This window comes from Heptranchias perlo, chromosome 21 (assembly GCF_035084215.1).
Source record: "Heptranchias perlo isolate sHepPer1 chromosome 21, sHepPer1.hap1, whole genome shotgun sequence".
Classification (NCBI taxonomy): Eukaryota; Metazoa; Chordata; class Chondrichthyes; order Hexanchiformes; family Hexanchidae; genus Heptranchias; species Heptranchias perlo.
The window spans coordinates 50,098,553-50,110,844 of record NC_090345.1 but is presented as its reverse complement, the minus strand read 5'-3'; the positions used below and the strand labels follow the sequence as shown (position 1 = coordinate 50,110,844).

Sequence of the window (12,292 nt, the reverse complement as noted above, 5' to 3'; positions counted from 1 at the left end):
CTAATAGTTAAATGACAAGACAGACCTGTAACGATTACCGATTTCCCAGGATGTATCAGCACTATTCAGTCAGTGGAATTGTTGGAATATTTATCTTCAGCTTCCAGCAGTTTCTGCTCAGTTGTTTTTTTAAGTAATTTGAGGAAAAGTTAGAGGACAAATTTCAAAACCTTAATTCAAATGAAGTTTGTATTGAATGTTTTTTAATAAAGAGAATGTGTGCGAGATAGAAAGTGAAGATAAAAACGAGACTGCACTGATTACACACCTATTATAGTTTTTGTTTTGTGCTGTATAAGCTTCTGAAAGAATATTAAGCTCAGAGAGAGTGTGTTTCCTCATCCTAATATTGGAAGTTGAAAGTTTTGTGGAAAATATGTTTCAGGAGGTGGTCATCCCACATCTACAGAGAGTTCAGGTGGATAGGGAGTGGGTGACCAACAGACAGACTAGGAGGAGCAGGTAGTGCAGGAATCCCTGGGAGTGTGGCACTCACAAACCGATATTCAGTGTTGATTACCAGTGAGGGTGTTGACACCTTGGGGGAGTTCAGTCAGGAGCAAATCCACGGCACAATGGGAGACTCGGCTGCATACATGGTTGGGGGGGCATGTACAAGAAAGTGTAGCAGTGCAGTTATAGGGGATTCGATAGTCAGGGGGATAGACAGGCGTTTCTGCAACTGCCGACCTGAGTCCCGCATGGTGTGTTACCTCCCTGGTGCCAGGGTAAAGGACATCACTGAGAGGGTGCAGAACATTTTGAGGGGGGAAGGGGAACAGCCAGAAGTCGTGATCCATGTGGGAACCAATGACATATGAAGGAAAAGTGGTGAGGTCCTGCAGTCAGAGTTTCAGGAGCTAGGAAGGAAGTTAAAAAGCAGGACCTCAAAGGTAGTAATCTCTGGATTACAGGACCACGTGCTAGTGCGTATAGGAATAATAGGTTAATATGTGGCTGTCGGAATGTTGCAGGAGGGATGGCTTCAGATTCCTGAGGGATTGGGACCAGTTCTGGAGAATGAGAAATCTGTTCATGATGAACGGGTTGTACCTCAGCAGAGCTAGGACTAATGTCCTTGCGGGGAGGTTAACTAGTGCTGAGGGGGACGATATAAACTAAGTTGGCAGAGGGATGTGCACCAGGGTGAAACATTAGAGAGGAGAAACAAGGTGCATAGAGGACTGGAAAGGACAGTAGAACTAGAGTAAAGAAAAGTTCAGAAATAGGAGGGATCAGCCGGGGGCCATCTAAGATGAGTTTGGAGTGCATGTGTGTAAATGCCACGTAGCGTGGTGAATAAGGTTGGTGAACTGCAGGTTCAAGTCGCCACATGGGACTGTGATATAATGGCAATAACAGTGCTGGCTCAGAGAAGGGGAAGATTGGATACTTAATATTCCTGGCTACAAGATATTTAGGAAAGATAGGGAAGGAAAGAAAGGGGATAGGATGGCAGTATTGATCAAAGAAACTATTATAGCACTGGAAAGGGATGATGTAGTTGAGGGTCAAAGACAATTTATTTGGTTGGAATTAAGGAACAATAGAGGAGCTATTACGCTACTGGGTGTATACTGTAGGCCACCAAATAGTGGGAAGGAGATTGAGGAGCAAATTTGCATGGAATTTACAGAAGGATGCAAGAACTAGAGTAATAATAATGGGGGACTTTAATTATCCCATTATAGACTGGGACAGTAACAGTATAAAGGGCAAAGAGGGGAAGGAATTCCTGAAATATGTACAAGAGAACTTTCTTGAACAGTATGTTTCCAGCCCATCGGGGAAGGAAACAGTGCTGGATCTAATTCTGGGGAATGAAGTGGGGCAAGTGGAGCATGTTTCAGTGGGGGAGCATTTGGGGAACAGTGATCATAATATCATTAGGTTTAGAATAGTTTTGGAAAAGGACAAGGAACAATCAAATGAGAAAATACTTAACTGGAGGGAGGGCTAATTTCAGTGAGTTAAAAAGGGATCTTGCCCTAGTGGATTGGAGTCAAAACTTGGTAGACAAAACAATAATTGAACAATGGGAGGCCTTCAAGGAGAAGATGGTTCGGGTACAGAGTAGACACATTCCCATGAGAGGGAAAGGAAGGGCATCCAAAGCTAGAGCTCCCTGGATGACTAAAAATATAGAGATTAAAATGAAACAGAAAAAGAAGGCTTATGACAAATGTAAGGTTCATAATACAGTAGAAAACCAGGCTGAATACAGCAAGTACAGAGGAGATCTAAAAAAGGAAATAAGAGGGGCAAAGAAAGTGTATGAGAATAGGTTGGTGGCTAACATAAAAGGGAACCCAAAAGTCTTTTATAAATGTATAAATAGTAAAAAGGTAGTCAAAGGAAGGGTGGGACCGATTAGGGACAAAAAAGGAGATCATCTTGTGGAGGCAGAGGGCATGGCTGAGGTACTAAATGAATACTTCACGTCAATCTTCATTAGAGAAGAGGATGCTGCGATTGTAGCAGTAAAGGAGGAGGTGGTAGCGATATTGGATAGGATAAAAATAGATAAAGAGGAGGTACTTAAAAGGTTAGCAGTACTCCAAGTAGAAAAATCACCCAGTCCAGATGGGATGCATCCTAGGTTACTGAAGGAAGTAAGGGTAGAAATTGCGGAGGCTCTGGCCACAATCTTCCAATTCTTCTTAGATATGGGGACGGTGCCGGAGGACTGGAGGATTGAAAATGTTGTACCCCTGTTCAAAAAAGAGGAGAGTGATAAACCCAACAATTACAGGCCAGTCAGCCTAACGTCTGTGGTGGGGAAACTTTTAGAGACAATAATCCGGGCACAAATTAATTGGCACTTGGAAAACTATGGGCTAATAAATAAAAGTCAGCATGGATTTGTTAAATGAAAATCGTGTTTGACTAACTTGATTGAGTTCTTTGATGAAGTAACGGAATAGGTTGATGAGGGTAATGCGGTTGATGTGTAGATGGACTTCCTAAAGGCATTTGATAAAGTAGCATATAATAGACTTGTTAGCAAAATTAAAGCCCATGGGATTAAAGGGACAGTGGCAGCATGGAGACAAAATTGACTAAGGGAGAGTAGTGGTGAATGGTTGTTTTTCAGACTGGAAGGAAGTATACAGTGCTGTTCCCCAGGGGTCAGTATTAGGGCCACTGCTGTTTTTGATATATATCAATGACCTGGACTTGGGTATGGAGGGTATAATTTCAAAGTTTGCAGATGACACAAAACTCGGAAATATAGTAAACAATGTGGAGGATAGTAACAGACTTCAGGAGGACATAGACAGACTGGTGAAATGGGCAGACACATGGCAGATGAAATTTAATGCAGAGGTGTGTGAAGTGATACATTTTGGTGGGAAGGAGGAGAGGCAATATAAACTAAATTTTACAATTTTAAAGGGAGTGCAGGAACAGAGAGACCTGGGGGTGTAGGTACATAAACCTTTGAAGGTGGCAGGACAAGTTGAGAAGGATGTTAAAAATGGATATGGGATCTTGCGCTTTATTTATTGAGTACAAAAGCAAGGAAGTTATGCTAAACCTTTATAAAGACACTGGTTAGGCCTCAGTTGGAGTATTGTGTTCAATTCTGGGCACCACACTTTAGGAAGGATGTCAAGGCCTTAGAGAGGGTGCAGAAGAGATTTACTAGAATGGTAGCAGGGATGAGGGACTTCAGTAATGTGGAGAGACTGGAGAAGCTGGGGTTGTTCTCCTTAGAACAGAGAATTGTAAACAATTTTACAACACCAAGTTATAGTCCAGCAATTTTATTTTAAATTCACAAGCTTTCGGAGGCTTCCCCCTTCGTCAGGTGAACGATGTGACATCACATCGTTCACCTGACGAAGGGGGAAGCCTCCGAAAGCTTGTGAATTTAAAATAAAATTGCTGGACTATAACTTGGTGTTGTAAAATTGTTTACAATTGTCAACCCCAGTCCATCACCGGCATCTCCACATCATGACTACCATAGAACAGAGAAGGTTAAGGAGCAATTTGAAAGAGGTGTTCAAAATCATGAAGGGTTTTGATGGAGTAAAAAAGGAGAAACTGTTTCCAGTGGCAGAAGGGTCGGTAACCAGAGGACACAGATTTAAGGTGATCGGCAAAAGAGCCAGAGGCAATATGCGGAAACGTTTTTTTACACAGCGAGTTGTAATGATCTGGAATGCACTGCCTGAAAGGGTGGTGGAAGCAGATTCAATAGTAACTTTCAAAAGGGAATTTGATAAATACTTAAAGGGAAAAATTTTACATTGCTTTGGGGAAAGAGCAGGGGAATGGGACTAATTGGATAGCTCTTTCCAAATGACCTCCTCCTGCACTGTGCCTACTATGATACTGTGATATCAATTCTCCACTTTGTGGGCTAGTGTAACCTAGGTTTAACAGTTAACCCTGAATTATGTCAAATCACTCACTGCACAATACGTCGACATGCACCACATTCTCTTGTTACCGCAGAGGTAGAAAAATAACATGCCGCTGGACAACTGAATACAGGCTAAACTGTCCAGTCAGGTTTATTTCCTTTACAAAATAACATACAGAATCCAAAACACACAGCACAATACTAAACAGCTCACTACTACCGAATCAGTCCTTAAAGGGTTATACGTGCTTTTGAGGAAGCTTCTTCTTAGAGTCTCTTTTAGCACATTCTTGGCAACACAATCTCTAATGTGGAATATACATGAGTTGATTGCTTACAGAGTTCCTATTCTGCACTGTTTATAAAGCCAAGGCAAATGGAAGACTGAAGTTCACAAGACAGTCCCCCTGTTTAATGTATAAATACAACTGTTGCAGGTTGTCAGCTTTGATTAAATTAGCCATCAAAATGACAGTGGTGTCTATCTTGTGAGAAAAATGTCAGTCCTAAATCGCAGTTCATAATAGATCCCTATTTGCTTAGTAAATCCCAGCGCAAAGACATACCAGTTCATAGAATTAGCATATAAAATTTCCCTTCTCTTTAATTTGATAATTCTGGGTCAAAGCTCACAGGAGTTCTGAGACAAATCAGAAAGAATTTTAACCCCCTCCCCACCCAGCAGGAATGGGGTGGGCAGGGGGCTAAGAAGGCAGGGGCGAGAGAGTCGTGACCCCCACCATATTAACTAGTCTGAAATCAGGCACGAGAAGGCTGACCACCTCAGAGGAGCAAGGGACAAATTTAAATGGTGAAGTCACATCCCAGTGATGTGATCTGGATGCTCGCTCAATCCTAACTGTGGGCCTGACTGAGGGCTGCATGGTCTCAAACCCGCCAGTGCCAGCTGGTGGCAGGCACCATCCTGGAGGAAGCACAAGTAAATGTTTTGTTTTACTTTTTAAAGGTTCCATGTGGGCCAGGAGGAGCAGGCCTATATCTCCTGACATCACAAGGATAACTTGAGTCTCCCTGTTTTCCTCCCCCCCCCCCCCCCCACCCACCCCACCCAGAATACGGATTATCTCTACCTCCACATTCCTGACTTTCTGTGAGACTTTTGTCATTGTTCCTGCCAGCTTCGGGCAGGAGTCAATATCGGAGCGTTCAAATAATGTCCCGGAGTTAAGATCGTTTGGGCCTCTCACTCCAGGAGGACAGTTGGTTTGCTGCCCACTTTTGGCCCCCACGCCAATTCCCACCCCGATTTTAACTTGGGGCTATCATCTATGAGTAGCCATTACACTGTTCCAAGACTGGTTTCGATCGCCTGTGGGGGCGAGAGAGGAATTTTACAGAGTATTTTTTCCCTTATTCGCCCTGGGTTTTTTTTGCCTCTTAACGTTGCTGCGGGGGTGGGTGTGAGGGAGGGGTGGGTGTGAGGGAGGGGTGGTGGGGAAAGAAATGTTTAGCCATGATAGTCTGGCCATCATGGTGTGAGGCAGGCTTCGTGAACCAGCTGGTCTTTTCCTGCCCATCAATTTCGTAAAACATTTTACCACAAATTTAAAATTATATATTATACTTCGAAGTGTCCTGTGGCTTTACTCGTGGTGAATCAGAGGTTTTGAAAGAACAGGGGTCTTGTATGAACATACGAAATGACAGACAGGAAAAGATCTCCTGGTCCATCCAGCCAGTCCCTTACAGTTGTGATATCCTATACATCACAATACAGACACTCTCCACCCACCCGGAGGCATGCAATCGCCTGGGAGAGGCAAACAACCAAACAAAAACCCAGGTCAATTAAGGGAAAAAAACCTGGGAGATTCCTCTCCAACCCCCCTTAGGCGATTGTAGCTCGTCCAAGAGACCACTCTGGCATTGCTTAACGTTACAAGGTATCTACCTCTTGTACGAGGTGATCTCCAGCCCAGCCAGAAACAGGTCCAGTTGTCGCTTGAAGGAATTCAGCGAATCAGTGTTCACCGCACAAGGCGGTAGCCTGTTCCACAGATCCACTATTCTCTGGGAAAAGAAGTTCCTCCCAGCATCTAACCTAGTTCTGCACTTACATAACTTGTAAGAGTGGCCCTTGGCCCTCCCTAACATATTCAGTTGAAACAATTGGACTACATAAACACAATCTAGTCCCCTTATAATCCTTGATCAAATTACCATATCTGCACTTCTCTAAAGTGTAGAGTCCCAGCTTATTGAACCTATCTGGGTAATTGAGATGGTTTGAACCGGGAATTAGTCATTGGGGCCCTCCTCTTTAGCGGGGATAGGGTACAGAGTTAGACGATCAGCCGTGATCATTTGAATGGTGGAGCAGGCCCGAAGGGGCAAATGGCCTACTCTTGCTCCTATTTTCTCTTTTTTTCCATGTTTCTTCACCCTTTCCAAAGTCTCAATGTCATCCACTGTGTAAGGAGACCAAAACTGGACACAGTATTCTAACTGAGGCCTAACCAAGGTCTTGTACAAGGACAAAATGGTATGCTTTGTTTTATAGTGAATAGTCCTATAAACACACCCTAGCACCCTATTCATTTTAGCTATAGCTTCACGGTATCGGTCTTGAACTATTAGAGATGGAGGCACTAAAGTACCCAGATCTCTTTTTCATCACTGGTTTTAGTTCTTTTCCCTGAAGGGTGTATGGGTGTTCAGCATCTGACCTGCCCACGTCCATAACACTGCATTTTCCTAAGTTAAATGTAATTTGCCAAAAATGGGCCCAGTCCCCCAGTGCATCTAGATCTGCTTGCAGTAGTCGAGCATCCTCTACAGTCCTAACCCTCGCACGTATCTTGCCACATAACAGACTAGTTAACAAAATTCAAGCCCACGGGATTAAAGGGGCAGTGGCAGCATGGATACAAGATTGGCTAAGAGACAGAAATACATAATCTAAAATGGCAATCAAACCCACATTCCTCATTTACGTTGAATCAGAGGCCAAAGAGCCTTGTGTGCAGGTCATGCATAGACAAATCGTGTCTGACAACCTTGATTGAGTTCTTCAATGAAGTAACAGAGAAGGACAATGAAGGTAGTGCGGCTGATGTTGTGTACATGAACTTTCAAAAGGCATTTGATAAAATGCCGCATAATAGAGTTGATAGCAAAGCTGAAGCCCATGGGATTAAAGGGACAGAAGCAGCATGGATACAAAATTGGCTCAGAGACAGAAAGCAGAGTAGTGGTGAACGGTTGTTTTTCAGACTGGAGGGAAGTATACAGTGGTGTTCCCCAGGGGTCGGGACCACTGCTCTTTTTGATATATAATAATGACCTGGACTTGTGTGTAGAGGGTACAATTTCAAAGTTTGCAGATGACGCAAACTAGGAAATGTGAGGAGGATAGTAACAGACTTCAGGAGGACATGGACAGACTGGTCAAACGGGCAGACACATGGCAAATGAAATTTAATGCAGAGAAGTGTGAAGTGATGCATTTTAGGAGGAAGAATGAGGAGAGGCAATATAAATTAAAGGGTACAATTTTAAAGAGGGTGCAGGAATAAAGAGACCTGGGGGTTCACACACACAAATCTTTGAAGGTGGCAGGATAAGTTGATAAAGCTGTTTTTAAAAAAAATGAGATTCTTGGCTTTATTAATAGAGGTATAGAGTACAAAAGCAAGGAAGTTATGCTAAACCATTATAAATCACTGGTTAGGTCAAATGGAGTATTGTGTCCAATTCTGCGCACCACACTTTAGGAAGGATGTCAAGGCCTTGGAGAGGGTGCAGAGGAGATTTACCAGAATGATACCAGGGACTTGAGTTATGTGGAGAAACTAGAGATGCTGGGATTGGTCTCGTTAGAGCAGAGAAGGTTAAGGGGAGATTTAGTAAGGAGAAACTGTTTCCACTGGCAGAAGGGTCGGTAATTAGAAGACACAGAATTTTAAAAATTGGCAAAAGAACCAGGGGGGAGATGAGGAGAATTTTGTTTACACAGCGAGTTGTTATGATCTGGAATGCATTACCTGAGGGTGATGGAAGTAGATTCAATGGTAACTTTCAAATGGGAATCGGATAAATACTTGAAAAGGAAAAAAAATTGCAGGGCTATGGAACTAATTGGATAGCTATTTAAAAGAACGGCACAGGCATGATGGGCCGAATGGCCTCCTGTGCTGTAAGATTCTATGTATTGTCTGAAAACTTGCGTATCAGTCCCCCAACACCTACATCTAGGTTATTAATGCAAATAATAAATAGCAACAGCCCTAACACCAAACCCTGTGGGACACACTAGTGAACGGTCTCCAAGCAGATCTAAATCTACATCCATCAAAAGCCTACATGCTTTCAGCCAATTCTCAATCCAGTGCAGTAGATTACCACTAATTCCAGAAGATTCTATCTGGTAGAGAAGCCTCTTATGCAGTGCCATCAAAAGCTTTCTGAAAGTCCAGGTAAACGAAATCTACCGGGTTTCCCTCATGCATTATCCTGGTGACTCCTTCACAAAATGCAATCAAATTGGTAAGATACAACCTTCTTTTCTCCTGTTCGGTGTCCCTGATTTGGCATTCTCTGCTTAAGTTGTCATATAGTTCATCCCTAATGATTCCCTCAAGCATCTTACTATTAGTGGCATCAAGCAGTTATAATTAGCCAGATCTGCCTTATCCCCCATTTTAAAGATTGGAACTTTGTTAGCCTCCTTCCAGTCTAAGGGAACAATCTCAAACTCCAGTGAGCTGTTAAAGGTACGGACAAGGGGCTCACATCCACCTATCCCATCTCCTTGAGGACCCTCGGATGGATATCATTCCGGCCGGCATCCCTATCTATTTTGCAGTTCCTAATTCTTTCTAAAATAATATGTTCATCAATTTTAATAATTTTATTGCTAACAGCACCATTTAATTCTGTAAGTTGAGACTGATGCAAAGTACTCATTTAGTATGTCCACCATTTTGTGAGAGTCCTTTCTCACCTTTGGGCATTTTTCAATGGCTCAAAACAGGCTTTGACAATCCTCTTCACATAGCTGAAAAGGACGCTCTGGAACCCCTTGTCATTGGTGGCACCCAAAGTCAAAATGGCAGCTGTTAGAGCTTCCATTGCAGCAGTATGAGCTGTCAGGAAAGCTCCATGACAGTGGGTGCCACTGTCGTGTTGATGGAGCTGACCACTCAGTCCGTGTTAAACAGAATGGTCTCCGTGTTCTGCGCAAAACCTTGAGACAAGTTGGAGCTGGACTCCTCCATTCTCTGAGCCATTGTGCACAAGCTCATTGGCAGGCTCCTCAATGCACCTAGCATTTCCTGGTATGTGCCTATCTGGGCCCTTGAAGTCAGCATCTGAGTCCTCTGCAGCAGAAATGATATGCGACCTCGCCTTCTGCCAAGCTGGCACCTGTGGCCTCCTATCTCCTGCACACTTGTGCCACCACATGAAGACCCTTCCTCTAGCCTAGCCTCTAAAGTACACATGGTGCTAATATCTGAGCTGATGTTTGCAAGAGCCAGATCGAGTGATGCTGCATCTTCAGGAAGGCTAGTCTCCTCTTCCTGAAATGGCAGAGGTATCTCCACATTTCAGCACCTGAAATGAAAGAGAGGGACAAGGGTTAGCTTTTAGTGTGAAGGGAGCAGAGAAAGAAGTGGCTGGTGAAATCAGCTGCAATTTGTCATGCAGAGTGTGCCGAGTAAGATAGAAGTAAAAAAGGGAAAAAGAGGAGACTGTGTGAAGAAACCCTGCGCGATGTCTCCTCCAGCGATGCCACTTGCCTCAGCCATAATTCTCCCCCTGCCCGTGATGGCCAACACACTTCCTTCCACAGGGAAGACAGTGTGAGGCAGGCTGGCCCAGCGCAGGTTGTGGACGACCTTCTCCTGCAAGAAAAAAAGGAATGTGTTAGTGACAGCCTTATGAGATGTTTAGAGAATGTGCCTTTAGTGGTAGATTAGTTGGTACGCAGTGTGTTAAGATGTGAGGTATGGGGCAGTGAAGATTGCTGGTGACTGTGTGAGTATGAGGTGAAGGAAGTGGAGTGAATTGTAGTGCGGTGATTGTAGGAGAGTGGAGGGAAGCGGTGGAGGGAAGTATTGTGAGCAGTGAGGCTGGAGGTGATGGGGGTGAGAGTAGAGAGCAGTATTCTTACCTTGATAACTCTGGTGAGGTTATTGAACCTTTTCTGGCATTGCAGCCATGTCCTGGGAGCTAGGCGACCTCCTGTCTACTGCCTGGACCAGGGCCTCCATAGCAGTATCGGAGAACCTGGGGGTGCTATCTAGTCCTCTTGCAGCCATTTCTCTCTTCAGAAGCGTTCCCTGCTGTCTGCAACCTTTCAAAGGTTCTCGATGTCTTTAAGTGGTTTGATGCCCGATTTCTGGGCCCCTCAAACAAGTGTGCAGCCAATGAATAGTGCTGGTAGCATTGTCTGCACACCTAAATCATTATAATGAAGTCCCAGCCCCAATTTCACGTGGTGTCTGCGCACCTATTTTGGGCACGATGGAATGTTTAGATCAGTATGTTCCAACTTCCCGAGAGCAATACACAGGAGATCCACTAGTGATGACATAAAAAGAAGGACTCAAAATCATGACAAAAAATAAAATTTGTAGGCAGGAAGTGTGTGCCATATGCATGATTTTTAATATTTAATATGTACCAGAATATAGATTCATTTTTGGAATCCATTTGCAGCATTTAGTATATGTGTTGTACATATAAATTGTAACTAATATGTGGGTTGAATAAAATGTAGAATGTTTTGATGTACTTGTAGTTAGGAGTATGTTGATTTACTTTATTTGCACTGCGTTCCTTCCCAAAGTTACAGTATACTACATATAAATAGTCTGAGATATTGGTTGTGTTAAACTTGTGACTTGATCTGTTTTTGTTTGCAGTTTAAATGCTGTGGAGCAGAGGATTTCACGGACTGGTCAACAAATATATACCACAGTTGTGAAGGACGTGCAACTGGACCACTAGCTTGTGGTGTACCTTACTCATGCTGTATACGTAATAAGGTAGGACGTGCTGTTCTTGAATGTCATTTTTAACTATTGGTTACCATTCCAACATCCTGGGGGTCACCATTAACCAGAAACTTAACTGGACCAGCCACATAAATACTGTGGCTACAAGAGCAGGTCAGAGGCTGGGTATTCTGCGGCGAGTGACTCACCTCCAGACTCCCCAAAGCCTTTCCACCATCTACAAGGCACAAGTCAGGAGTGTGATGGAATACTCTCCACTTGCCTGGATGAGTGCAGCTCCAACAACACTCAAGAAGCTCGACACCATCCAGGACAAATCAGCCTGCTTGATTGGCACCCTATCCACCACCCTAAACATTCACTCCCTTCACCACCAGAGCACCGTGGCTGCAGTGTGTACCATCTACAGGATGCACTGCAGCAACTCGCCAAGGCTTCTTCGACAGCACCTCCCAAACCCGCGACCTTGTACCACCAAGAAGGACAAGGGCAGCAGGCACATGGGAACAACACCACCTGCACGTTCCCCTCCAAGTCACACACCATCCCGACTTGGAAATATATCGCCGTTCCTTCATCGTCGCTGGGTCAAAATCCTGGAACTCCCTACCTAACAGCACTGTGGGAGAACCTTCACCACACAGACTGCAGCGGTTCAAGAAGGCGGCTCATAACCACCTTCTCAAAGGCAATTAGGGACTGGCAATAAATGCTGGCCTTGCCAGCGACGCCCACATCCCATGAGCAAATTTTTTAAAACTGTGGAACATTTAGATATGATACGGATTATTTGTTGGTGTAATATGTCGCATTTATTAAATGTCATGCAGTTGCAGTATTGCACAGCACATTTAGCATAACTGCAATGGGTTCACCCCTGATTTGGTGGTAATTATGATTTTCAGTACTTGTGCATGTAAGTAGTTTTAGTCAATGCTGG

At 43.9% G+C, this 12,292-nt stretch overlaps 1 protein-coding gene across 2 annotated transcripts in view; it reads left to right on the top strand.

Annotated features, from left to right (window-relative positions):
• tspan15 (tetraspanin 15) overlaps window positions 1–12,292 on the top strand; it is a 255,113-nt gene that overhangs the window by 136,310 nt on the left and 106,511 nt on the right. For both annotated transcript variants that reach the window (XM_068002643.1, XM_068002642.1), the window contains one exon: window positions 11,260–11,382. In XM_068002643.1, the coding sequence (XP_067858744.1) occupies window positions 11,260–11,382 (123 nt within the window). The remainder of the gene's footprint in view (window positions 1–11,259; window positions 11,383–12,292) is intronic.